At 46.8% G+C, this 27,673-nt stretch overlaps 3 protein-coding genes and 1 pseudogene across 3 annotated transcripts; all 4 read left to right on the top strand.

Moving 5' to 3' along the window:
- The first annotated feature begins 651 nt into the window (after positions 1–651).
- LOC110558323 (olfactory receptor 52H1-like) lies at positions 652–4,722 on the top strand (annotated as a pseudogene).
- Positions 4,723–11,877: 7,155 nt separating this feature from the next.
- Positions 11,878–15,068, top strand: LOC110558322 (olfactory receptor 52D1-like). Its single transcript, XM_021653166.1, has 2 exons — positions 11,878–12,051; positions 13,881–15,068. Exons 1-2 carry the CDS (start codon positions 11,878–11,880, stop codon positions 15,066–15,068), a joined length of 1,362 nt encoding a protein of 453 aa, XP_021508841.1.
- Positions 15,069–16,959: 1,891 nt separating this feature from the next.
- Positions 16,960–23,331, top strand: LOC110558321 (olfactomedin-4-like). Its single transcript, XM_021653165.1, has 5 exons — positions 16,960–17,028; positions 18,495–18,719; positions 18,865–19,030; positions 19,358–19,517; positions 22,590–23,331. Exons 1-5 carry the CDS (start codon positions 16,960–16,962, stop codon positions 23,329–23,331), a joined length of 1,362 nt encoding a protein of 453 aa, XP_021508840.1.
- A 2,293-nt stretch (positions 23,332–25,624) lies between these two features.
- Positions 25,625–27,448, top strand: Ubqlnl (ubiquilin like). The gene has a single exon (XM_021653164.1). The coding sequence runs from the start codon at positions 25,625–25,627 to the stop codon at positions 27,446–27,448; it is 1,824 nt and encodes a 607-aa protein (XP_021508839.1).
- Positions 27,449–27,673: the final 225 nt, after the last annotated feature.

Raw genomic sequence — 27,673 nt, 5'->3', positions numbered from 1 at the left:
CAGAACAACCTTTTATTTATTTGGTTTAGTTTTATTCATTTAATTTATGTCTACTTTACCTGCACGTGTGCCTGTGTATCACATGCATGTCTTGTGCCGGCAGAGGCCATAAGAGAGTGTTGGATCCCCCAGAACTGGAGGTACAGAGGTTGCCATCTGCCTTGTGGGTGTTGGCAATCAAACCTGTGTCCTCTGGAAGAGAAGCTGATGACCATACACATTGAGACATCCCTTCAGCTTTGTCTTCTCTTACCTGGTTTTCTTGGGTGTTTTGCCGAATAGATGAAAAATAGCATATGCACAGGGGTTTATTCTGATGTCATTATTATCACAGAGATCTAGAACATCATCCTAAGTTCTCTATCTGGTAAGTGAGGTCTTGAGTATAGGCATGGCTACATATCACAACACATGTAAAACAAACCCCAAACCCAAAGTGCAGCCTGTCTGTGGGAGCAGTGGCACAAGTAGAGTTAACAGAAACTTCTCTGCTCCTCCTTTGAGACTGAGAGGAGAAAGCCTGTGTTGTATACTTGAATATATGCCTAGCAGTGGTATAGCTGGCTCTTGAGGAAGCACAATTCCTAATTGTCTGAGAAAGCGCCAGATTGATTTCCAAAGTGGTTGTACAAGTTTACATTCCCATCAGCAATGGAGGTGAGTTCCCCTTTCCCCTTAGGTCCTGCCTATTTTATTTTTTTTCCACATTGAATGCTGATGAAATAATATAGAGAGGCATGGAAGCAACCTCTTGGAAGTCCCTGCTTCTTCTCCGTTTGTCATTTTTGCCCCCTGTAGATTTTCTCTGTGTCTGCCCAGCATAGTTTCTTCTTTCTGTTTGGCCTGATTCCCAAGATTAGGTGAGTGCTGGCTCTTTGAATGGGTCTGACTGCAAGTAAGATTTGGGGAGAGAGAGAGAGAAGGAGTGAATGAAAAGCCCATTGCCCCATTGTCTAGATCCCGCGAGCTGGGCCCAGAAATGTTCTTCCATAAGCAACATTCCCACTTTTATTTTAACCCTGCCCCTTCCTCCTCCTTCTTCTTTGTTTTGTTTGTTTGCTTGTTTGGTTTTTCAAGACAGGATTTCTCTGTATAGCTTTTGCTGCCCTGAAACTCGCTCAGTAGATGAGGCTGGCCTCAAACTTACAGAGCTCCTCTGCCTCCTGAGTTCTGGGATTAAAGGCACGTGCCATCACCACTGGGCTAACATTCGTATCATAAGCTGAGACCATGTCTGTAGTGCTGTGTTACTGCTTCATTGCATGGACGTGTGAAGGATAGGATGGATGAGCAGTCATGTAGCCGAGCTAAGGATGGCCACGCTTGGTGGTGTTCAGGCACCTTGTGTGCTGGGACACGCAGGCAGCCTGCAGAGTGGAGTCTTTTCTGCCTTCACCTGACAGCCAGTGATAGACATTCATGACATGACGTCCCCACAAGCTGACACGGAAGCAAAGCTCACTACAAGCTGACCATGCTCCAGTGAGTGTAATTTGGAGGCATGCTTTATTTTTCATGATATAAACCAGCAGAATTGGAGATGTCAGGTCCTTTAAAAGGTGAAGAGTCTAAGAATTATATGTTTCAAATAGCTTTCCAAATTCACATAGATAAAATCTTGGAAGCAGCATAAAAGTTAATTCTGGAACCTGGCTTTCTGTCTCCACAGCATATACCCTCCACTAGGATTTTTTCCATAATATTTTTGGCATGTCTGCATGTGTATCTTATAATTTTGTAACCTTTGGCATAACTGATGAAATTAACACCCAACTCCTTTATACCACGTAATAGCCAGTTCTGCCTAGTTCACATTTAAATTTCCTCAAGTGCTTTCTATTTATTTTGCTTCATTAAAATAAAAACTATTTATCTGTGGATGTCTGTGTGGGGGCAGGAGTGAGGCGGTGTGTATGTGACGGTCAGAGGCAGCTCAGCGGAGTCCATCCTCTCCTTCCCCTGTGTGCATCCTGGGAATTGAGCACAGGTTGTCAGGCTTGACACCAATTTCCCTCACCTGTTGAGCCATCTCACTGGCCCTCTTTTCTCTTTTCTTCTCTCTCTTTTGAGAAGGTCTAAATAGTTCCAACTGGCCTAGAACTTGCTGTGTAGAGATTGGTGTCATGAACTTCTGATCCTTTTGCCCCCCCCTGAGTGCTGGGAGTCCTGTGCCACCACCCATGGTTTTACATGGTCTGGGAGCAAACCCAGGACTTCTTACTTGTGGGGTCGGCACTCTACGAAATGAGCCATGTCCCCAGCACCAAGTGCTCTCTAATTCTGTGTTTTCACCCTTTGTACTGACATATGAGATCTTGAAGTATTTCTTCCTTTGACTTATTTCATTTTTATGTGATACCATGTTCTCAAAAGTGAAGGGATATAAACTTGGCATGAAGGAACAGACTTGTAATTATAATACTTAGCCAGGAGGACCATAAATTTGAGACCAGCCTATGTTTTTGTTTGTAGGGAGTTTAAAGAATGACTAGACTATATGGTAAGACACATTGAAAACAAAACAAAACAAAACAAAACAAAACAAAACAAAATCCAAACCTCAAACAAACAGAAAGGTTGTTTTTAAAATACCTCTTCTCCTGTCAGGCAGTTGTGGAACATACCTTCAGTCCCATTACAGGCAGAAGCAGAAGCCGAGGCAGGGAGATCGCTGTGAGTTCAAAGCCAGGCTGCTCTACAGAGCGAGTTGCAGGACAGCCAGGATACACAGTGAAACCCAGTCTTGGAGGGATAAAGCCCCACCCCCCATTTTTTGGCTGTGAGATCTTCTTTGGAAGATGTGTGGAAAGTAAACAGGCTTACCTTCAAACTCTGCCTTGAGTTGTGGCCTTGCCTTCCTGAAACCTGCACTTGTCAGCTAAATAAGCTCTATCCCCTATGTTGCTTTTGGTCAGGTTGGTTTTTATCACAGGCAAAGAAATGAAACAACTAAAATGTTAACTTGTAGAGAGAATGTAAATGCAGGTCAGGGTTTGCTGAAAAACATCACATGTCCTTTTGGATAGGGAAATCTGTGTTTAAACAAAAATCTTAATCTACAGTGTTCCTAAGCACAAGAATTAAGACAGTACACACTTACATCGTGTGCAGTGTGGTGGAAACGATCCTCCTCCCTGCTTTTATTTTGAGGTGAGGGACCCCTGAACCCCAGGTATAAGGCTTTTGTAATTTAAATTTTAATTATCTATGTGATCCAGCATCATGTTGGAATTCTACTAGTATTTAGTTATCTGAATCAGGTTGCTAGTTAGTGATACAAGGTTTTATTATAAATCTAAGAGCCTTAGTGTTCAGGTCATTTTGAAGCAAATTTTGTTTGTCATAGGGCATAGGTAGATAGTCTACAGTGACAAAGGGGGAAAGCAAGAATTAACCAATTGTGTCAATAAAATCTGCAACCTGCCAACTTGTAAAAAGTGTCTTATAACCTGTTGGTGTACATCAGAAGACAGTGTATGCCATAGAGTACAGATAGTTGGGAAAGTTCCCTAGAAAGCTTACGTCAACTAGAAGGCAGCTGGAAGAACAACAGATGTTTTCCTGAGATGGAGTAACCACAGTGTGTCTGGGATGACCTGTTGTTGTACACTGCTGTCGTCATCATCAGCCACCTATCACTTCAAAAAGTCGCACTTGATGATAACTTTCCTTAGGAGTCCATAGTGATCCTTGGCTGGAAGTGAGAGTGACTTGGGTGATGCTGAATGTTGGTCATTTCTCTGTTCTTAGGCTAGATGACAGTGTGGCCTGCTCTGACTACCTTAACTCAAGCAGTTACCACCCAGGGCCCTTTCTGTTGGTGGGGACCCCAGGCCTGGAGCAATTCCATGTGTGGATTGGCATTCCCTTCTGTGTGATCTATATCATAGCAGTGATGGGAAACTGTGTCCTTCTCTACCTCATCGCAGGGGAACGGAGCCTTCATGAACCCATGTTTTTTTTCTGTCCATGCTGGCAATGACTGATCTCATCTTGTCCACAGCTGCTGTGCCTAAAACACTCAGTATCTTTTGGATGGGGGCTTGAGAAATCACATTCCCAGGCTGCCTCACGCAAATGTTCTTCCTCCACTGTAGCTTTGTCCTGGACTCAACCATTCTGATGGCCATGGCATTTGATGGCTATGTGGCCATCTGCTCGCCCTTGAGATATGCTTCCATCTTGACTCCCAGGACTATTATCAAGATTGTTGTGGGCATCTCCTTTTGCAGCTTCCGTATCACCTTGCCAGGTGTATTCTTGTTGACACACTTACCTTTCTGTAGCACACGCATCATACCTCACACATACTGTGAACACATTGGTGTGGCCCGGCTGGCCGGTGCAGATATCTCCATCAACATCTGGTATGGATTTTGTGTTCCCATCATGACAGTCATCTCAGATGGGGTCCTCATTGCTGTGTCTTACACCCTCATCCTATGTGCTGTTTTTTGTCTACCCTCCAGAGATGCACGCCAGAAAGCCCTGGGCACCTGTGGCTCCCACGTCTGTGTCATCCTCATGTTTTACACACCTGCCTTTTCCTCCATCCTTGCTCATCGCTTTGGACACAATGTCTCCCTCACATTCCACATCATGTCCGCCAATCTCTACGTTGTTATTCCACCGGCAATGAACCCTACTGTCTATGGAGTGAAAACCAAGCAGATCAGAGATAAAGTCATTCTTTTATTTTCTGCCAAGAGCACAGAAGGTTGACCTACTGATCAGCAGAAAAGGCAGGAAAATCTCACAGCGGATATGCCTTTAGGAAGAATGACACAGTGTGGCAGAAACAAAAGAGAATTCTGTTTAAGGCAAGAACTGCTTGAAGATGCTTTGTATGCCAGGGCAGACTCTTCAACATGTAGTCTTACAGAAAAGAGAATCCTCGAGAGCTTCTTTTGTTGTGTGCTGTGACACTGGCAGAGGAGAAAGCGATGAGGACAGAGTAGAACTAACCTAAATGAAACTTGCCCTCCCACTGGGACATTCTGTTCCTTCCCTTTCCTCAGATAGTTACCTTATGACTTTGTTTTATTTTGAGATAGGCACCCTTACTCTGCAGCCCAAGTTTGCCTGGAACTCACTAGTGGAATAGGATGGCCTCCACTGGGAGGTAGTTCTCTTGGGACTTCAGGCCTGAATCACCACACCTTACCGGAGAGAATGATTTTAATTTCATGATGGCGTTTTAATACATAAACGCCATTATGCTTTGTTCTCAGTTGTTTCTTGCTCCTGTTTCCCTCCCACCTCTACTGAGTTCCCCATTTCCCCCAGAAAGTACCTTTTTTTTCTTATCACATCTATATTTCATTTCCACATTGGAAAAAGAGGTCTTAAGTGGGGGAGTTATGGGAAGAAAAGAAGATAGTAGAATATGTGTGATGTGAAAGCAGATTAGTCACTGTGGGGAGAAGGAGGAACAGCAGGAGGAGAATGGGGGAATGGAGAGGAGAAGAGGGAGATCAACAGAAAGTATGTATGGAAAGTCACAATAAAACCCCTGTTACTTTGTATATTAATTAAGAAAGGAAGACTACTCAAGATGATCTTTTCTAGTTCTCACCATTTGCTTGCAAATTTCATGATTTCCTTGTTTTTAAAAGCTGAGTACTATTCTATTGTGTAAATGTACCACCATTTCTGTATCCATTTTTTTTTTTTAATTAAGGCACATCTGGGTTGTTTCCAGATTCTGGCTATAATGAATAGAGTTCCTACGAACATGGTTGAGCAAGCAAATGTCTGTGTATAGTTGAGCATATTTTAGATATTTGCCTACGAGTGGTATGGCTGGATCTTGAGGTAGCACTATTCCTAATTGTCTGAGAAAGCTCCAGGTTGATTTCCAAAGAGGTTGTAAGGCAATCCAGAAACAGAAAGACACACATGGTTTATGTTCTCTCATAAGTGGATATTAGTCATATAATATAGGATAAACGTACTAAAATCTATAGTCCTAAAGAAGCTAAACGACAAGGAGGACCCTAGGGAAGATGCTCAATCCTCATTCAGAAGGACAAACATGTTAGACATCTGAAGCAGCAGTAAACAGGGAACAGGACAGGAGCCCACCATAGACAGCTTCTGAAAGACTCTATGATCTAGGTATCAAAGCAGATGCTGAGACTTATAACCAAACTCTGGGCAGTGTGCAAGGAATCTTATGAAAGAAGGGGGAGATGAAAGACCTGGAGGGGACAGGAGCTCCACAAGGAGAGCAACCGAGCCAAAAAATCTGGGCACAGAGGTCTTTGCAGAGACTGATACTCCAACTAAGGACCATGCATGGAGATAACCCAGAACTGCTGCACAGATGTAGCCCATGGCAGTTCAGTGTCCAAGTGGTTTCCCTAGTAAGGGGAGCAGGGGCTGTGTCTGACATGAACTCAGTGGCTGGCTTTTTGATCACCTTCCCCTGAGGGGGTAGCAGCCTTACCAGGCCAGAGAGGAAGACAAAGCACCCAGTTCTGATGAGATGCTAGGGTCAGATGGAAGGGGAGGAGGACCTCCCCTATCAGTGGACTGGGGGCAGTGCATGGGAGGGGGCTACAGCTGGGATACAAAGTAATAAATTGTAACAAGAAAAAAAAAAAAAAACAACTGAGCCCTGGGAGCCTTGAAGAGAATGATAACCCAGTCAAGGGCAATCCATGGAAAGGACCTAAAACCCCAGTTCAGATATAGCTCATAGGCTTAGTCTCCCAGGTTGGGTCCTTAGTAAGGACATCAGGGGCTGTCTCTGACATGAATTCAGTGGCAGGCTCTCTGATCACCTCCCCCTTGGTGGTGCACCCTTGCCAGGGCACAGAGGAAGACAGTGCAGCTAGTCCTGACGACACCTGATAGGCTAGGGTCAGATGGAAGGGGAGAATGACCTCCCTTATTAGGGGACTGGGGGAGATGTATAGGGGAAGAGTAGGGAGGGTGGGAATGGGAGGAAATGAGGGAGGGGGCCACAGCTGGGATACAAATGGAATAAATTGTAATAAATGATAATAAAAAAAGAAAAAAGAATACTAAAGGAATTAAGTCAGTAGCTTAATTCTGTCCAAAGACTACAAAAGACCATGGAAAAGAACAAAATGCACAGGTAACCCTCCTCCAGCTCTCGACAAAAACAACAATGAAAACACTCTGGGGCAAGGAGGAGCACATTCTGGGGGCCTCCGTCGCCCAGATCTCATCTGAAGAGAGGGTCTACACCTTGAAGTGATTTTCTGAGGTTCTTAGCAAGGAGGTCATTAATGAAGACCTGGCATAAAATCGTGGTGACATTCTCACTGAGCCCAGAATCATGAAAAGAGACCAAGGATGGGAAAAATACAAGTTGCAGCTTTTCTGTACATTGCCTTGAAGCTTTTCTATACATTTCAGGGTATAATGTATGTTGCTCTATATACATATATTAGAAATGATTAAATCAATGGAATTGCCATTTATTTGTTGTTTACCTGCAGCAGGGAGATTTTAGATCCGTCTTTAAAAACAGGTTTGAAGCACACAATGCGTCATTTTCACAAGCCGGTCTAACCACCATGAGGCCGCCAGGACCTACTTTAAATATGTGGCCTCTGTAGATTCAGGTTTCCTGTCTCCCTGTTCCCTGCCCCTCCCGCCCCCTGCACCCCCCTTCCTCTCTACGTGTGTGTGAAGTCTAGTCCCGTCGTCCTCCAGGAGGTCTCTGCGTTCTCTGCTAGGCTGCTGAACGCACTCACAGGTGGGAGAACATTTTTTCTGGCAGTTTTTTTTTTTTTTCTGGTAACTCCCATCTTGCTGAGAACATGGATTAGCTAAGAGCTGAGATTTTAAAAGCTTTCTGAGGATTCAATAAATAAATAGATTCTGAGTTAAGATAACTTGAAAGGACCTACTCTGTTAATCTTGGTAGGAAATGAAACCCACGATTATTCACCGACACGCACGAATGGCTTTCATGAAAGACTAATGGAGTTATAAAGCAAAACAAGGGAGAGAAGGGGCCATTGTATGTGCTGTCCCGTCTTCCTCCTCCCACTCGCTGTCTCTGCCTGAATGGCTGCTCTTGTTTCTCTATCTTCTTTCCTGAGAGACTGTACCTTAATCTAACTCTGTGGCCTCTGTCAGTAATCCTGTGAGCCAAGATTCTTATATGTTACCTTTCTTTTTAAAACAATGTAATTAACTAAATTACTTTTGTTACCTGACAGTTTTATAAAAAGTATTTTGATCGTATCTCTCCCCTTCCCAGCCCCTCCATGTCCATCCACCTTCCCTTCTCACTTAAACCCAACTTTGTGTGTTTTTTCTTTTTAAATTCATCAAGTCCAGTTTGTGCTGCCCGTGTAATACTGGATGTGTGGCCATTTGCTGGAGCCTGGATCTGTTAGGGACCACGCCGTTAAAGAAAACTGGCCCTCTCCCAGAAGCCATCGGCTTTCTGACCTCTTAGGGTCAATTCTAAAGGAAAGTCTTTGGATTTGCAGGTTATATTAGCCACTCTGTCAGTGTCTACATGATTGTCATGGCTACTCTTCAGATCCATCAAGCTGAAAACTGTAACTGTAACTCTTCTCTTAACTGTTTATTACAGGAGAAAAAAGGCCCAATTCCTCTTCCTGTAAGTTCAGACTTACAGCCCTACTCATCCATGGCTGTTTGTGGCGTGGCAGGTTTCAAACTGTCTGCTTCACCAACAGATCACGGATGAAAATCTATGTTGTTTTGCACTGAAAGAAAATAATTATACACAAACCAGATGACTTTTCCCACATATAAATTGTCCTATCCTGTATATTTTTTCATGTGTGAAATTTTCAGCTATACACTTCCATTGGTTATTTTTCTTGTTACCCGACCTATAAATGCATGCACAAAATATCATGATAACTGGGGACTAAAACCAAATACGAACTTGGTTCGCTGTGGTGACAATAAGAGCCATCAAGTTGTTCAAAATGGGGAACTGTACAATGTTCGGGGAGAAGGAAGTGGTGTGGACAGTAATGCCTGTTGTTAGTGTGTAAGAGCCTCTCATGTAGGTCTAGCTGGCACTGAGGTAGGCAGGGTTTGCCTTCAAGCTCCTCTCGTCGAGTCACACAACCTTTTGCATCAACTGTGTCAATTCAGGTGAGTTAAAGGCACTTGTAGGATGCTTCACACCTTACCTTAGTAGTCACAGCCACTTTTTTTTTGGGGGGGGGGGGGTGGAGATGAACAATCTTCATCACACCAAGAAAACACTAAGCTAGGAAGGGGTGAGGAGAGTGCTCATAACAGTGAAATTTTATTTGAAAGTTTGGTCTGGAAGAAAAACATTTAGGCTGTTTTTATCAGAGTACCTCGTCTCTTTACAGAGCTTAAGGGATGGAAGCAGTCCCTAAGAACATCAATAACTTCCCAACGACAACTGCCTTTACCATATGTCTAGCGTAAAGAGAATGTCTTCCTGGCTTTGTTGCTCTCACTTGCAGTGGATCTTTGGGGACCTGTTGGGCCAGTTTCCATTTCTCCCTAGGTTCTAGGTATGTCAGGCATGTAAACCTGGGACCCAGAGAAGTCCACAGAGATAGCCTCAGATCTTTACTAAGTCCTCACTAACACCACACAGCTGAGACCTCAGGCCTGCAGGGGCTTGGGGCTCATTGCCCCTGAGAGGTGCTCACAGGAGCAGTCCATAAATCCCGTCTACTCACACCTGCTTACTCTCAGCTTGCCCTAGAAGAGTCTTTGGAGTTGCTGAGATTCTTGGTACCCTGTCATCTGAATGAGCTGGAGAAGCAAGACCCGAGGCAGAAATTGGTGGGTAGAAACAAGATCCCTTTTCCTCGGCACGGTGGAGATGAGGGAGGGAGGGAGGGACTGGGAGGGAATGAGGGATCGGGACACGGCTGGGATACAGAGTTAATAAAATGTAACTGATAAAAAAATAAAAAAAATAAAAAATAAAAAAAGAGAAGATACATAAACAAACAAACAAAAAAGATCCCTTTTCCTCATCTTTAATGCAGTTTCCACAGCATAGAGGTGAGAAATCCACGTCCCATGAGTAGGAGCCCTTCATCAGCCAAGATCACTCAGATCCTGGACACCATCTGAAGACGCTTGTAACAAAGCCCCCGTTATAACCTCTCCGTGGATTTCTTCCACACTGAGCTCAACATAGAAGGTCAGAAGTAATGAAGAAGGTTGTTCAGACTTTAGTTTTTCTTTTCACAGAACCAGAGGAGGGTAGGTTGAGAAAGCTTCCATTGCAACATGCCCTGTACGTACGCCTCGACACTCTGTGCTGAGTTGCCGGCTCTGCAAGGGCCACTGTGCCCTCACCTTGGGTATCTGGTACAAAACATTGTCATTCTTGCTCTGTCTCACTATTTTGTGTCAGAATGGTAAGGCACGGTGGCACATGAGGGCAGTGTCCCTTGGTTCTCATTTTGTTTAGCAATGATCTTGCAACCAGCCCAGTCCTAATGGGTTCTATTGCCAAAGGAAGGTCTTTTTTTTAATCTAATCAAATCTTTTATTCTCCCTTTGAATCAACTGAACAAATAAGTTTGTACTCGTTGGGCTGCTCACAATTTTAGCTTTAGTCTCCAACTCACGTTCTGTGTTTTGTTTTTCAGGTATATGGAGAGATGGTCCGTCACATGGGCACACTAAGAGTACAGTAGAAAGGCTCTCTGAAGGATAGATTTAAGGAGTAACAAAAGTGCTGGCCGCAACGACAACCATGCTTAATGTGTGCCGAGTATTTGCTACATTATAGGCACTGTTGAGCCCTATACGTTTATATAATTTTTGATTTGTGGTTTGTTTAGTTCCCTTGCTTTGCAGTGGCTTGACACTAGGGTCTCATATAAGCAAGGAGAGTGCTTTACCACTGAGCCATATCCCCAGTCCTTTAGATTTGTACCCCCCCTTACAAAACACCTGCAGAGTAGATGCACTTATGATTATCCTCACTTTAGAAACAAGGAAATGAGGGCAGAGAGGAGCTGAGGACCTTGTGTGAATCACAGATTCGGTGTGGCAGAAGTAGGAAATGCACCTAAACAACGTGGCTTCGGAGCCTGCTCTGAGTTTTGTCATTGCATCAGCATGAGAACAGGAAAAGGAGAAATTAATTTGGCGTCATAGTTCCATCCGTACTTCTTCCAAAATCAGCTGAGGACCCACAATGGGATAAAATCATGGCTCCAAGTTAATTGATTCTCCCCAGATCATAAAGAAAAAAGACTGAACAGACTGTTTCAGTTTTTTTCTTTTACATTTCCACCCTGTCTTCTGTGCATCTGGCTGAACTTCATAAGTGTCTGGTGCTCTTCTGCTCAGGACCGTTGGCCTTGTCCTTAAAGCCTCTTAGGTAGGAGTTGGTTCATCTCTAAGGAAAACTGAAGAGGTGGTGATGGCCTTATGGTATCTGGGGCAGTGGAGGCAAGGGCAAACCTTGGATCCTAGCTGTCTATGAGCCACTCGTGTCCCCTGCGCTGCTGTTGTTAAAGCAAGCCCATGTGAGTCAGATCAGAGACACCTTCTGGACAGGGATACACAGACAAGTAGACATTCAGAATCTAAGCAAGTGGTGTGGCGGCTTCCACCAAAGGGATGGGAAGCTGAGAGGAAGGGAGCTAGGGATGGCGGAGGAGGAACAGTCTTGGACTGAATCTGGAGAATCTCATGTGGCCCCAGCTCTGGGACTATAGCCTTTCCGTACAGGCGTTTTTCTGATCGCAGCAAGCAGCCCGGGTGACCTGTCAGCAGTCCTGTCTGCACCAGGGAGACGCAGCTGACTCCGTGCCACAGCCCAGCGCCAGTCTGGTTCTGGGAGCTAAGGGAGAATAGAATACTGCTTCTTCTCCCTCTGCACGCCCCTTGCTAAACAGTGCCGAGATGCTGAGGTTCTCATGCGGGGTGAGAGGACAGGGCGCGCAGGCAGAGAAGTGTGCGGTGATGCCTGCAGAGTCGGGACAAGGCCGAGAAAAGGCTAGAGCAGCGGTTCTCAAGCTGTGGATCGCAGCCTCCTTGGCGGGCCGCCTCCGACCATCAGACAACACAGATATCCACGTTATGATTCATAACAGTAGCAAAATTACAGTTACGAAGTAGCAACAAAATGGTTTTATGGTTGGGGGGGCACCACAACATGTTTTAGAGGGTCACAGCATCGGGAAGGTTGAGAAGCACTGGGCCGGAGGATGCGAGGAGCATGCCGGCTTTCATCTCTCCATCTTCACTTAGTGTGTAGAGGGAACTGGAAGAAGTGTGTGCTGTGGTCACAAACAGACCAAAGCAGTTGTCCTTGGAAAGGTGCCAACAGGATGTATGCTGGGAGAGCCTTCATCCTGAGCACAGGACTTATTAAGGGGCCCTCGCTTGGGTATAGGATGTGCTTACCCTGTGGTTTGGGGACAGGCATTCCCACTACTGAGGGCCTTGATGTCTTAGGTTCCTTGTGTCTGCCCTGTAAGAGGTCCGAGCAGGGTGTTCTCGGTGTCCAGAGGACTCTGTGGGGCCCGATGGTAAGGAGATAGGTCTGGGCCCCATGACTTGGCAAAGCAACTCCTTCCAGAAGCAAGCTCAGGTTCCTAATCAGTGACTACCCTGTGGTGATGTTTAGTGTGGATTTTAACCTCTCTGCTCTGGGGAGGCTGTGTGGATAAGTGAGTACCCCAGAAGTAGCTCTGCTAAACTTGCCAGTTCTACTTGCTAAAATGTTCTCTGGTCATCTGCCCCAGGTTCCTCAGTCCACAGTTTAACAGTCTAACAGACCGGGTTAGAGACCAGATTCCACCTTCCAGGAACTGAATGACAAAACTGTGGCCTTCAGGTAGAGCGCAAAAAAACACTATTCTACTGCAATTCTTTCCTCCAGGCTTTTTTTGGGTGGTGGTGGTGGTGGTGTGTTTGAGTGTGTGTGTGTGTGTGTGTGTGTGTGTGTATGTATGTGTGTATACACATGCCTGGTGTGTGCTGGTATTGGTATCTGAGGTAGCCGAGGGTGACTTTGAACCCATAGTTTTCCTCCCTCAGCCCCAGAAGTGCTGGAATCACATGATTGTACTACCATTCCTGACTCAGGTTTATCCAGCACTCAGGAGGCAGATGCAGAGGCAGGTAGATCTCTGTGAGTGTGAGGCTGGCCAGAGCGAAATAGAGACTCTCTTCCCACTCCCTCTCCCTCCCCCCACTCTGTCTTTCACATACATGCAAGCACGCACGCATGCACCTCTGCCCTCCCTCCAGTACCACCATCTGAATTTCACCACCATTTCCACTGTTACGGAGACACCCAGCCTCAGTTCCTCCCACCGCTATCCCAGACCTGATGACCTTCATCCCTACTGGGCCCCAGATTTCTCCAAAATGATTCCATAGAATCCATAGTATCTTCTCACAGAAAAAGGATAGACAAGATAGAAACCACAAGGTTGTTTTTGAGGAGTCTCAGATGTCCATACTGATCAAAGAACATACTGCATTCCACAAAGTCAGGTACTTCGAGCTACAGTGGACCAGAACTAGCAGGGGAGGTGTTTTGGGCATCAGGAAAACATCCTTTACACAGGGGGAGGGATGGAAATTTGGGAGAGTGGATATGAACTTAATCCACTGTGAGAGAAGGGTCATGACCAGGAGCTTCACCTTAGCATTTGTGAATAGACTGGAAGAGACACTTCCTGTCTCCTTCATCCTGATCTTTCTGATGTGCATTTTCTGGGTGGAAGAAAGAGGTAGTCTGTTTGCCGCTTAATAACAGTGATTCCCCCCATGCCTGGGCTGACGCCAGAACATTCACTCAGAGTAAAGGACACTCAAAGGCGCGTGGTGCTCAGGCAGTTGTGACTCAAACCCCTTTTACGGCCTGTGTGACTAGGCATCTGTGGACCTCCTAGATCCCAAACTCTGACCCGTCGTGTGGGAACACTAGCAACCTCGCAGTGCTGTTGGGAAGCCCCCGCTGGGCGCAGCGCCCCGTGGTGGAGCGATCAGGAAATGCTCCATCAACTTACCCCACAGCTGCTGCTCACAGGCCGCCTTTCTTCTCTGCAGGGACAGCGCCGCGGGAGCAGAAGATGGGGACGGACCCTGCACTGCTCACCCGCAATCAGACCCTTCCTGGCCCTGGGCCCTTTGTCCTGCTGGGTGTGCCAGGGCTTGAGGGCCTGCATGCCTGGCTCTCTGTGCCCGTGTGCCTGCTGTATCTGGCATCTGTGGTTGGAAATACCCTTCTCCTGGTGCTAGTGGCAGTTGACAAAACCCTCCAGGCTCCCATGTACCAGCTTCTGGGGCTTCTGGCAGCTGCTGACTTGATTCTGGCCACATCCACAGTGCCGAAAGCCCTAGCCGTGCTCTGGGGCTTGTCAGATGAAATCTCCTTTGGGGGTTGTTTAGCCCAGCTCTTCGTTGCTCATGTGGCCTTCATTGCTGAGTCCTCGGTGCTGCTGGCCATGGCAGTGGACCGCTACATGGCCATCTGCCAGCCTCTACGTTACGGGGCTTTGCTGAGCCAGCGTGTGGTAGGTATGGTGGCTATAGCAGCTGTGGCTCGTGGTGCCTGTGTCATGGCTCCCCCTGTGGTCCTTCTCCAGAGACTCCCTTACTGTGGGCATCGGGCCTTGCCTCACACTTACTGTGAGCATATGGGCGTGGCTCGTCTAGCGTGTGGCGACACACGCCCCAACATCTGGTACGGACTGGCCACCACACTGCTCTCCCCAGTGCTGGACCTAGGGCTCATAGGTGCTTCCTATGCCCTCCTCCTCCGTGCTGTCTGCCGCCTGCCATCCCACGGCGCCCGCCACAAGGCCTTGAGCACATGCGGGGCCCACGCTGGGGTCATTGCTCTCTTCTACACACCTGCCCTCTTTTCCTTCCTGGCTCACCGTTTCGGCCGCCACACAGTTCCCGGCCACATCCACATCCTCTTGGCAAATCTCTACGTGGTAGTCCCTCCAGCCCTTAATCCTGTGGTGTATGGAGTGCGCACACAGCAGATTGCCCAGAGGCTCAGGCACATGCTTCAGAGAGTGAGAAGAGTGGGCACTGACAGTCAAGACAAACCACGGGCTTTGTCGGGGTGAACCCAAGTGTTGACATCTTCTTGCAGCACTTCTTATTCCACACATGTAGGACCTCTCCCGGCCTGCCCAGCGTGATCCGGTGATGAGTCAGCAATGTAGCAGTGTTTGGGCTCTTCCCGTGACACACAAGGAGGCCCAAGACACATCGATGGGACTATAATCTCTCTTCATCACTTTACACAGATTCAGACTGGGCTCTGTGTGAGAACCTTTGTAAGGTATCTGACATCAAGCAGGAATTTCATGTCTTCCAAAGGGATGAAGACAGGAGGAGCTGGAGAAATAGTACAGTGTGGATAAAGACACAGAGCCTGGAAACCAGCTTCTGATCTGGTGGTCAATTCCTTGGGCTCTGGACAGCTGGGGAGCGGACAATGGCAGGTTGCCGTTTGCTTAGCATAGTTGCTGTGATATGGGGAGACGGCCACAGCTCATGCTGCCCTGGATGCTCTCCTACTCAGCCTTCTGTCCATCTGTTCTCTAAAACATGGGTCTGGTGACACCCACTTGGACCCTGGTTCCGTACGTTTTTGTATCACGTGCACATTTGGGTTTAGGACCAACACCCTAGATAGCCAGAGGTTATCTTCTCAGTTTTCATGTTTCCTGGATGACAGGATGTGGGACGCAGTGGAGAATGAATCTCTGGTTTTGAGTGGGGAGCAAGACAGGGACATCTGTGAATCAGGATAACCTGATATATGACCTCACAGAAAAGATTTCCCAATATTATAATATAATGTAATTCTCTAGAATTATATCTACCTCAGCTCTGTGACGTCTTTTGAGAATGAGAAATGGAGATTTATGCGGCCTCTAAAACCAGTTGTACAGTGTAGATAGAATCTCAAAGGATGAATGAGTAGTGAGAGGGCCATGGCAGAGTGTCCACAGAATCTGACTCTGGGGCATTGGGAGAAGCAGGGAAGCAGCAGGTTGCATAGCCAGCATTTATAGACACCAACCTTCTCAATAAAAAATGGAACGATAAATCCTTCATGGCAACTTTCTAGTGAAATCTAGCATCTCACAGGGAGATTCTACATTGCTTGAGTAATTACAAACTCAAGTAATAAGACTGAGGGAGGAGAGAGACAGAGACATAGAGACACAGAGATATTTAGGTTAGTCAATAGTGAGAGCTCTGAGCTGTGATCTCCTGTCCAGGCTTTAGGAACCAAACTCTCTATAGGAATATCCACCAGAGAACTCGAGGCTCGGTAGCCTCCTGTTGTTGGCAGCATGGAGGCTTCTTAGAGCTCAGACAGCAGAGGCTGTGGACGTCCCGCATGGGGGGACTTAGGAGAGCGTTTGGAGGCGAAGCAGAACGGGAATGTTTAGAGTACCCAGGAGAGTGGAGGAGGCCGACTGCTGAGGAAGAGGGAAGCTTGTAATAGGGTAACACCAACACGGTGCGGTGTTGCTTAAGTGGCCCGAGGGGCCCACTTTGGCCCCATCCAGAGGACATGGCTAAGTGGTTAAGTAAATGGCGTCTGTCCTTACATTGAACAGGTTAGTCTGCATTTCCTTCTAGAACCTTCCTCCCCTGAGCGTTGAGGAAAAGATCATAATCCCCTTTGAAAGGGGCCCATCAGGGCCCCTCCAGATGTCTCAGGTTTGCTTTAATCTATTTGTGTAGGAGGCCTTGGCAAGGCAAGGACAGATCTCTGTTTGGGATGGATGAGGACAATCCTGTTTTCATAGAGGAACCCCCCTTCCACCCACCTTTGAAGTCAAAAGCATGTCTCGTACCCTTCAAGATCCTCCACATATCTTAGCCCTTTTGATGTTGAAATCTTTGTCCCCTCCTACTGAGACTATTCATTTGCACTGGAGATAAAAGTTCAGTGGGAGCCCTCGGAACTTACCTCTTATGTACAGTTGGACCAAGATGCAGTCTGGCTCAGCTCTTTTGGCCTCCCTTCTGCTGCTGGCCCTGGTGCTTCCAGGACAGCTTCAGGTACAGGCAAAGGGGAAACCTATCGTGTAGGAGAGAGATGGTTCTATGTTTGGGGCTGGCCTCTTGTTCTATTCTCGTTTTTTTTCTTTTCTTTTTTTTTTTCAAGAATTGGTAGGTCCTTGGCAAGAGTGAAGTAGAGAGACGTGGAGGAAGAGAAATGATGGTGGGACAGCATTTTACCCTAATTTTTCCTTGGGGAGTATGGTCATAGAACGAGGGGGGAGGCACACTCTGGCCATACACCCTACTGTTACTAGTCCTTCTTTCCACCAACTCAGTGTGTGTTCCTCCTCTTAAAAGGATGCTGGTGATACGAGTGTCCAGCCCAGGGCATTATGGATTTAGTGGCTTTATTTTAGTTTCTGACTGAATCTAAAACCTATTGCGATTGAGTTTCAGGCTGGAGCCAGAGCCAGAATAAACTATGGGTGTCAGAGCTCAAAAATATATAGGGGAGGGTAAAGCTCAGAGATGCACAGAGCCCATTTGTTTAGACAAGTCTATCAAGAAATGCCAGCTGGTACCGCAGGCTTAGTCTAAAAGTATAGGAGGGAGTTTTCAATCTAGTGCTAGTTTATTCAGCTTCAAAACAGAAGAGGGAAAGAAGTAAAGAACTGTAATCACACATCTAATCAGCTCTATTATAAGCAGGCAGACATGATTTCAAGTGCTCTGTATCCTATATCTCTATCAATCATCTATATTCTATATCATCTATCTCATCTGTCTATCATTTATCTATCCATCTATCATCTATTCACCTACCTGGTCTGTCTTAAAGTAAAACACTAGGGTAAATTCCACAACTTTTATCACTGTCCACCTGAGGGTACTGACATACAGAGAGATGGCATATGTGATTTTGAAAGGAAAATAAAAAGTGTAGCTCTAGACTCCATGGAATTGAACTGGATCTGAGCAAGTCATGTTACGCCAGGGTAAGATTTCAAACTACGTGTCTCCTCGCCTCAGAGCATCTGTACTCTTGCTCTGGTTCTTTGAGGCAAGGGAGCTCCCCACTTCCCTCACCTTCTTGGCTTTTTCTGACCCACCCCATCACGGTGTAGAGATGTGTAGCTGCCTTTGATGTAAGAGCAAAAGATCTGGAATAAATGTCAAAATTTGGAGAAGCATGCAGCCTTGTCAGTTATTAATTACATGATGTTGTAAGATTCCTTTAGTCTCAGACCCTTGCGACTTTTCTGACTGCACGATCACCGCTCACCTCTTGCTGTGTTCTTGTGAGCATTAATTAGATCTGATCCAGAGCTGAGTGCCTCCTGATGCTTCCCTTGATGACCAGGAACTCTCTCTGTCCTTGGAAGAGAAATGGGGATAATGCTACTGTTAAATAAGGTGATAGACATAGGTGCTTTGTAAGTTCATAATCTCTGAATGTGGATGGATGTGAAGAGTCAGGCTCCCTGACATTTAGAGAAACTTTACACCTGTAATTTCATGCCCAGGCCAAGCAGTACGCACATGCCACTGAAGATGAAGACATCCACACTCCAGAACGGAGTCCCATGCTGGAGTCCAGGAATCCCGGTGTCCCTGCATCCCCGTATGACAACCCAGCCTTCAACCTGCTACACCTGGGGCTGGAAGGCGCACAGGAGTTGGCAGCTCAGTTTAAGGCCGGGGGAGGTGTCAGTGGGGCCTCGGACCTCCTCCACCAACTCCAGAACCAGGTGTGTAGCTGGATTCAAGAGCCCTCCATTCCTCACATCCTCCTGTCTTATCTGACACTTTCCAAAACCTCTTCTTTCTGGAGAAGAGCATGAGTTGAGCTTGAGAACCCCTTGTATCAGCATTCCTGGGATCTTACTCTCTCAGGTGACTAACGTCAGTCTGACCCTGAAGCTTCTGGCTGACTCTGACCACCAAAGCTTCCGTGCCCTCCAAGAGGAGGTGGACATCCTTGAGGGGCAACTGAGTGAGTGCGAGCGGGAGAAGGAACAGGAACAGTCTTCCAGACACCCTGGTCCACCCCTGGCCCCTGGTGAGTTCACAGACTGATTTTGTTTCTCCAGTGACTGGGCCAAAAGCATGATTGCTCTAGTAGACTGAGGGACTAAGGGGAAGCCAGTAAGGACCTTGATAAGGAATAAATCTTCAATATCCTGCTCATGACAAGACTGGTATCTTCTCGTGGACATACTTATGTAGGTAGCCGTTAATACTCCTCATAGCCAGGCACATGCATTCATCTCTTCATACTCATGATTAGGTTCGCACTTGCATGAGCAACTCTCAAGCACATGGGTGCTAGTTACGCTCCATGCCGTGCCTTGCACCCAGCCCATGTCTTGCCTGCTCTCCCTTGTAGGTTCCTGCGCTCATGGAGGCCTGCAGAAAGTGGGCAGACCCCTTGTGCTGAAGCTCAATTGGAGGGGTTTATCATACAAGGCGGGTGCCTGGGGCCGTGACTCCGCACCCCGTCCGGCTTCTTTCCTTTACTGGGTGGCTCCTCTGCGCTCTGATGGCAGGTGGGTTCCAGATGACAATTTTTTTTTTGTGTCTGCATCCATTCCACGTGCACTTTCACCCGGCCCTGACAGGTTTCTTAGTAGCCCTAGTACAGATTTTTACCTCTGTTTTATGTTTGCTGCTGGCCAGCCAGTGTAGCCTAGACCTGGAAGATCTCTACCCAATACTTCCTTTGGAGCATACATGGCCCCTTCTATTCTAAAGGAATTTTTTTTTTCTGTTTCTGTTTTTGTTTTTGAGACAGGGTTTCTCTGTGTAGCCCTGACTGTTCTGGAATTCACTATGTATACCTGGCTGGCCTCAGACTCAGAGATCTGCCTGCCTCTGTCTCCAGAGTCCTGGGAGTAAAGGCGTGCGCCACCACTGCCTGGCTACTCCGAAGCTTTTACTATTAACATGAACCAAAGTCTTATCCCAATTCAGAGACAAACTCTTACATAACGCAGCGTTAGAGTCCCGATTTTCTGCTTAGACCTTGAGACCTGAAGTGAAGCTGTAGTGATGATGACTGTTAGCACTGCCTTTATGCTAAAAGACTTCGGATGAACGAACCGTCTTTATCCATCTATAACGTGAGGATAGTTAGATAAATGATAAAAGTTCAGGCAAGTTCATGGGAAAGTGCGAATCGCTGCAGTGGGTGCTGACAAGCATTTGTTAGTTAGATGAATGGCTACATGAATCAGTGAGCGGTGTGTGTGTGTGTGTGTGTGTGTGTGTGTGGGCTCTTCAGTGATGCCTCAGCTGCCTAGGAAGGTGGGTGCAACTCGCCCTGCCTAAAGCCAGAGTGTGTGGGAGTGTGGTGCAGTCAGTCAGTGTGTGTGTGTGGAGTGTGGTGCAGTCAGTGTGTGTGTGTGGAGTGTGGTGCAGTCAGTGTGTGTGTGTGTGTGTGTGTGTGTGTGGTGCAGTCAGTGTGTGTGTGTGTGTGTGGTGCAGTCAGTGTGTGTGTGTGGAGTGTGGTGCAGTCAGTGTGTGTGTGTGTGGTGCAGTCAGTGTGTGTGTGTGGAGTGTGGTGCAGTCAGTGTGTGTGTGTGGAGTGTGGTGCAGTCAGTGTGTGTGTGGAGTGTGGTGCAGTCAGTGTGTGTGGAGTGTGGTGCAGTCAGTGTGTGTGTGTGGAGTGTGGTGCAGTCAGTGTGTGTGTGTGGAGTGTGGTGCAGTCAGTGTGTGTGGAGTGTGGTGCAGTCAGTGTGTGTGTGTGTGTGGAGTGTGGTGCAGTCAGTGTGTGTGTGTGGAGTGTGGTGCAGTCAGTGTGTGTGTGTGTGTGGTGCAGTCAGTGTGTGTGGAGTGTGGTGCAGTCAGTGTGTGTGTGTGTGTGTGTGGTGCAGTCAGTGTGTGTGTGTGGAGTGTGGTGCAGTCAGTGTGTGTGGAGTGTGGTGCAGTCAGTGTGTGTGTGTGTGTGGAGTGTGGTGCAGTCAGTGTGTGTGTGTGGAGTGTGGTGCAGTCAGTGTGTGTGTGTGGAGTGTGGTGCAGTCAGTGTGTGTGGAGTGTGGTGCAGTCAGTGTGTGTGTGTGGAGTGTGGTGCAGTCAGTGTGTGTGTGTGGAGTGTGGTGCAGTCAGTGTGTGTGGAGTGTGGTGCAGTCAGTGTGTGTGTGTGTGTGTGTGTGTGGAGTGTGGTGCAGTCAGTGTGTGTGTGTGGAGTGTGGTGCAGTCAGTGTGTGTGGAAGTGTGGTGTGGACCTAACTGAGCAGCAGGTCATGGGAGAGAGATAGTCGTGGGTGGAACCAACTCTTAATGAGCCCCACCTGAAGCTTTTATCAAAAAGATGAGCATTAGTCATAATAATGCTCCTCAACTTCAGTCAGAGTGTGTAGCTGGGAGATACAACAGGCAGCCTTTACCCTGGTTACTTCCAAGATGCTAATTGATAGTTTAGAGCTTACTGCTCACTGTTAAGACCTGAGAATCCTTATAACTTAATGATTTTATTGAACCTAACTCTAGAATCATAGTCTATTTGCGTCTGACTGTCCAGTGGCACGTGGTTCAGCCTGGGTTCAGGAGCTGTCCACAAAGAATGCATCACCGACTATTTGTTGATTGCTCTTTACGATAAACACTGTCCTAAATTTATTGCTTTCATCACTTAGGTCAGTTTTCATAATCAGTGAAGTCTATTCTTTTGTTATTCCCATCAGGTTTTACTTATAAGCTCTACGACTCTGAAGAAAGAACATAAACTTTCTGAGACTTAGCCCTATAGTCTTTGAGGGCAAAATTTACCTCATATAATGTTTTCAGTATAATTTAGTGAGATTATGCACTTATGTGGCCAGCAGACACCGTAGCTGTTGCTTCTTAAAATGGCTCATCATTTTGACATAGTGTATAGTAAGTAAAAGATGGACTAAAAATGCCATTTGACTTCAAAGCCCCTGCTCTTAATTGACACATGAGGCTTCCCAGTTGTACATTTTTGTGTGTGAGAATTTCATATATTAAGTACAGTGTATTTCCGTCATGTCCACCCTCCCTGCCTGACTCACCTGTAACTCTTCCTATGTGGCCCCACATGTCTACCTTTAAAATTTATGTTCTCTTCTGTAGTTACACACATACACATACACACACACAAACACACACAGGCATACATACACACTTTTGTAATGAGTCCAGTTAGTGTTTCCCATTTGCACACATGTGTCATGTGTCATGTACATGTGTCATGTACAGATTGCATGGGCACTCTGCCGTGGACTTGTCCCCTGAGGAAAACAGACTTTCCTTCCCTACACAGCTGTTGACTGCTTGTAGCTCTCCATCTGGGCTGTGACCTCAGAAGCCTTTCCTGTGTCTACGATGGATGATTATTGGTCTAATGTAGGTGACCATATTATTGTGAGTCCATTGGTACAACGCTCCTGTCATATCCAGAAGACACAGCAGAACTCGTGTTCCTTTGACTGTTATGTTCAATCTCTCTATCCCCTCCTCTATGTTCCCTGAGGCATGAGTGTAGGGGTTGTGTTACAGATGTCCCATTTGGGGATGAGCGACTGACTGTTTTCATAGTAATTTACTACCCTGCTTACTGCTGTTGCTGAACGGTTCTAATGTTGGTGGCTTTGGCCTAGGTACTTTGACTACTATTGGCTGTACAGATCCTTTGGTGACCTGGTACTGCGGAAGCACTATGAGCAGTGGAAGATGGGATATGGCGATGGCAGTGGCAATGCCGTGTACAAGAACTTCATGTACTTTAACTACTACGGCACAAGAGACATGGCCAAGGTGGACCTCTCCTCCAACACCCTAGTGTTACGGCGTTCACTGCCAGGCGCCACTTACAACAACCGCTTCTCATATGCCGGGGTGCCTTGGACGGACTTAGATTTTGCTGGGGATGAGAAGGGGCTTTGGGTGCTCTACGCCACAGAGGAGAGCAAGGGAAACCTGGTTGTGAGTCGCCTCAATGACAGCACCCTAGAGGTCGAGCAGACTTGGCAAACTAGCCAGTATAAGCCCGCGCTTTCGGGGGCCTTCATGGCCTGTGGGGTGCTCTACGCTTTACGCTCGCGGAGCACGCGTCAAGAGGAGATCTTTTATGCCTATGACACGACCACTGGGCAGGAACACCACCTCAGCGTCTTGCTGGACAAGATGCTGGAAACACTGCACGGCATCAATTACTGCCCTTGGGACCACAAGCTCTATGTTTATAATGACGGATTCTTAATAACTTACGACCTCGTCTTCCAGACACTAAAGCAAAAGCTGCCAAGCTCTCCCATCAAAAGGCCTTCTGGGGCTCCAGCTCTATCCACCCCTACCAAGTCCCCCCAGGCCAGGAGATTCCAATACTCACCAGGGCCCTAGTGGAATCATGTTGTCTTCCTTCCCTCTAGAAGGACAACTCCCTTAATAACCATCTGCCCATGATTGAGGTATACTGATGAAGTCTGCTTTGTATGTAATTAAATTTCAGTCAACACATTAAGGTGATGATAGTGGCCTGCAAGGATTTCATTAAGAAACAAAATACATTATTAGCTAGATAGAAGTTGGGAGGGCAGCTAGTGCTGAATCATGTGTTTAGCATGTAGCAGGGCCTAGAGTCAATCCTTACTTAGCACAGCAGGTGAGAAGAAAATTCAGCATTCAGTCCTTAGCACTGAATAACACCACTAACAAAATCAGTTGGAGAAATGTTAGCCTCTTTTTCTGATGCATGGGTGTCATGTTTAAAAACTTACCCTTGTAGAACCCGGAATTCTAGGATAATGAGACCTTTAGTTGAGTGCATCTGATTCCAGTATAGACCCATGGAAACTGGAATTGAGAGTGAGGTACGGAAGGTCCCTGTCACACCTCCACTCCTGATGGGGTCTTCAGAGGAGGAGATCAGAATCTTGGTCTGAAGATAAATCCTTCTCTGCCCTCAAACAATCTCAATTTTGTGTAGAACTGAAAGAGGCACTTAAGGCTGCCTCTGTTCTAGGATGTTCTAGCAACTGAGTTAGTCATGATTAGTGGCTTGGGATGTGGACTGGACTGTGGCTCAAGACATTCTCAATAAAGACTTCTTGGTGTGATCGCAGAAAATCTCCTAGCGTGTCTTTCTCTTCCCCTCTACAACACACTGATAACATGCAGTTTAAAGCTCTCTGGGTGTCCCTTATCTGTCCACACAATGCTCCCCCTTCTCTGGGTAATTGTATAAACACAGCTTCCCAAGCTGTTCTAGTCACAGAGAATGCATGCCCTTTCCTTGTGTGTATATTCACAAACATAGATCCTGAACATGTGCAATATATATACACATATATACAAAATTCTACACTTAAGTATTCATGTAGATATCTTAGCATATCCAGTAATAATTCCAGAGCATTCTAACAAAAACAATCAAATACTAATTCCAGTAATCCAGGTGCTGAGAATCCTCGCTCTTCACTGGAGGAGCCTGCCTCCCTGAGGAAATGAATTGCTAACCACTTTCCTTGCTGCCACTTGATCTTGGGACACGCTCTCCTTGGTGTTTTCACTTAAAACTGAGCAAAGACCTTGAAATCACTCAAAAAGTCTGTTATTATGGTACGTATAGAGACCAAACCACATGCAAACTATGTGAATAAAGTGTGCTGTAGACAGCAGCTTACTCACCTCCTAGAGAGCCTCCGTGGCTAGTCCCACCCTTACTCCCAGGGAAGAAAAGTCTTCCCCCTACTAAATGGGCACATTCTCACCTAAGTCTGGAATCCAGTCTAACCTCAGAGGTGAAAGGTGACTTCCCTTTTCACATAAGATCTTCACTTTTTTTCCATCTTCCTTTCTTTAAAAATATTATTCTATTTAGGTAATTTAATTTTTGAGACAAGGCCTCACAGTGTAGTACCGGCTGGCCTGGAACTCACTGTGTAGACCAGGCTCCCCACGGAGATCTGCCTGCCTCTGCTTCCAGAGGGCTGGGGTTGAAGGTGTGTCCCATCAAATCTGGTCTCCATTGTCCTTTCTAATGGTCACTTTGTCAAGATCATTAGCAAAATTAACAAATTCTTCCTGTGATACAGACTCCATTTTTAATGGCCAGAATGATGTTTTTAATGGTTTCAACACTTTATACAATGAGACTAATCATTCCAAAGGGGACTTACACACACTATAAAAAAAACGCATATTCCATATCATTTTATTGCTACTGCTACTATTATTATTTACTAGGAAAATTTATCCCCACTTTTGAGAAACTGTCCTATTTTGCTTTATTACAAAGAGAGGCATCTCCACTCTCCCAAATTTATTCATCCCCATTTCATCATGACATATTGTGAGGCTTAAGCTGCATCATAATATTTCTTTTCTGAGCAGGCCATGCTCTTGGGGGTGGGGCAGCTGTGGAGGGCCAGCAGCACTTAGCCCACCTTGTGCCAAGTGTGAGTCAGTAGCCACGCCAGGCCTCAGCTGGGCCACATCTGGAGACTCGGGGTGAGGGCACAGCACCGCATAATACCGGCGTCAGCCCATTCATGCTTTTGCAGGGCATCAAGAAAGACTAACCTACGACCTCAGAGCACAACACCTGCATCGAAGGCCAACAGGAACATTTGTCTGCCCTCACCTCTCTAACTCGGCTTCTGCCTGCTCCTCAGCAGCCTACTCAGTAAGGTCTATGCCGCATATCATCTCTCGAACATCTAGGATGCCTCAGAGCAGGTGTCATGTAGGCCTGCCTGAACATGGGAATATCCTCCCAGGTGTCGTTCATGTGATTGTGAAGACCCCAGACATCCAGAGCATCTTCGAGGTAGCTAATGACACCTCAGTGAAGCAATTCAAGGAGAGGCTGTCTGCTCACTTTAACTGCCAGCTAGAGCAACTGGAACTGGTGTTCATGGGCCGCCTCCTCAAAGACCATGACACACTGAGCCAGAGGGGCATCAGAGATGGCCATACCATCTACGTGGTCATCAAGTCCAAGCATGGCTCCAGATCCCTGGCTCACCCTTTCCGGAACCTGTTAACCAACAGTCCCTGCCATCAAGACAGAAGCACCAAAGGAAATAGCAGTAGGGTGTTCCCATCTGCAGGCATGAGTCAGACTAAAGTGGAATCACCCCTCCTCATGAAATCTGATGCACCCAACGTGGGTACTCAAAACCCAGATGTGGAGAGTCCAGAGCACATTGCACAGATGTTGGAGAACCTTTGTGTCCAGACACTGTTGTCCAATATGGGTCAGCTGAATTCAGAATACCCAGATATACAAGAACTGATACAGCACAACCCAGGAGCCTCCCTTCTCCTCGACAATTCTGAGATCCTCTGCCAGACTCTAGAGCTGGCCAGGCGCCTTGCCATCATCCGAGAGATAATGCAGATACGGCGGCCAGCACAGAACTTTGAGCATCCACTGAACCCACAGCCATACGTGGGCTTAGAGATGATTCCAAATGAGGCCTATGGCCTGGGCCAGAGCTATGATAATTTCAATGACCAGATGTTCAGTGGCATGCATGATCTTTTAGAGGACAACTCTGTTACAACTCTTCTGGCTGGACAAGTAGTAGAACAAGTCCAGACTCCTTTGCTATCTCCATCACCATCCGAGGAACAATGGGACCAATTCCCTACTGCCCACGTCATTTATGCTGATTCTTGTGGATTGCCATCTACCAACCCAACACAGGCTGCTCCAAACAATGTTAGCCATGCTTCCGGGGGAACTCCAGTCACAGCTGCCACCACAGGCCAAAGCCATGTCTGCACTGTTCAGCAGCCAGCTGGGATTCCAGCCTTGTCCAGCATCGCAGTCACCAAGGAGCTCCAGGAAGATGGTAAGGGTACCACCACCTCTTTAGGTAGCTCAGACCAAGGTGTAGAAGATCTCCAGCAGTCAGACGAGCAGACCATCGCTCAAATCACAGGAGGCATGATCCAGTTGCTTAGGAACCACCCATTCACTGCAGCACAGATGCTGCTGCTCATGAATCTGCCCCAACTTAATGAGCAGTGGAGGCAGCAACCTCCTGCATCCTTGCAGCCATTACAGCTTTCTGAGTTGCTCTCAGCCCTAGCCAACCCTAAAGCATCACAAGCAATATTACAAATTGAACACGGTCTGCAGCTCTTGGCTACAGAGGCTCCTGTCCTTTTGCCCTGCATTGAATCTTACCTATGGAGTCTAGGTTGGTTTCCTCCTTCCAGCTGTAGCTACCCTGATCCAATGCCCTGGGCCTGGAATGTGCCAGACACAGCTGAGCCTCAGTGGCCTGAATGCTGCCACAAACCTGGAACAGTCCTTCAGAGATTACAGCCCTTGTCTGGAGACTCTTCCCAATCCCAACAAGCTCCCGAAGTTCATTTCAGGAAACAGATGGAGTGTCTCCAGGCCATGGGATTTGTGAATTATACTGCCAATCTACAAGCTCTCATAGCTACTGATGGTGACATGAATGCTGCTATTCAGAAACTCAAGAGACCTCAGGGACTCTAACCATTATTTCTCCCCATCAACTTTATATCACGCTGACCCATTTAACCACTCACCTGCTTTTCGTACCTTTTTTGGTGCTTCCAACCTGGAGAGGTCCTGGAACAGGAGAAATCAATCAATTCTTGCTCAACTGAATACTAGATCACTGGTCATGGCTAGAAGATCTGTCAATAAAATGGCTACACTTATTTGCCTTCATCTGAGGCTTCCCTTGGTTTCATTGTT

The sequence above is a fragment of the Meriones unguiculatus genome, chromosome 14, assembly GCF_030254825.1.
Source record: "Meriones unguiculatus strain TT.TT164.6M chromosome 14, Bangor_MerUng_6.1, whole genome shotgun sequence".
Lineage (NCBI taxonomy): Eukaryota > Metazoa > Chordata > Mammalia > Rodentia > Muridae > Meriones > Meriones unguiculatus.
The sequence above is the reverse complement of the archived record's forward strand: the minus strand, read 5'-3'. Positions and strand labels throughout refer to the sequence as shown.

What these genes read in the sequence shown, in the direction of transcription:
- LOC110558322 (XM_021653166.1), top strand. Translation starts at nt 11,878, where the DNA reads ATGCTGAGGTTCTCATGCGGGGTGAGAGGACAGGGCGCGCAGGCAGAG. An exon ending in CAGACAACACAGATATCCAC is followed by an intron (nt 12,052 to 13,880) that starts GTTATGATTCAT and finishes TGGACCTCCTAG; the next exon opens with ATCCCAAACTCTGACCCGTC.
- LOC110558321 (XM_021653165.1), top strand. Translation starts at nt 16,960, where the DNA reads ATGCAGTCTGGCTCAGCTCTTTTGGCCTCCCTTCTGCTGCTGGCCCTG. An exon ending in TGGTCCACCCCTGGCCCCTG is followed by an intron (nt 19,031 to 19,357) that starts GTGAGTTCACAG and finishes TCTCCCTTGTAG; the next exon opens with GTTCCTGCGCTCATGGAGGC. An exon ending in CCTCTGCGCTCTGATGGCAG is followed by an intron (nt 19,518 to 22,589) that starts GTGGGTTCCAGA and finishes GCTTTGGCCTAG; the next exon opens with GTACTTTGACTACTATTGGC.
- Ubqlnl (XM_021653164.1), top strand. Translation starts at nt 25,625, where the DNA reads ATGCCGCATATCATCTCTCGAACATCTAGGATGCCTCAGAGCAGGTGT.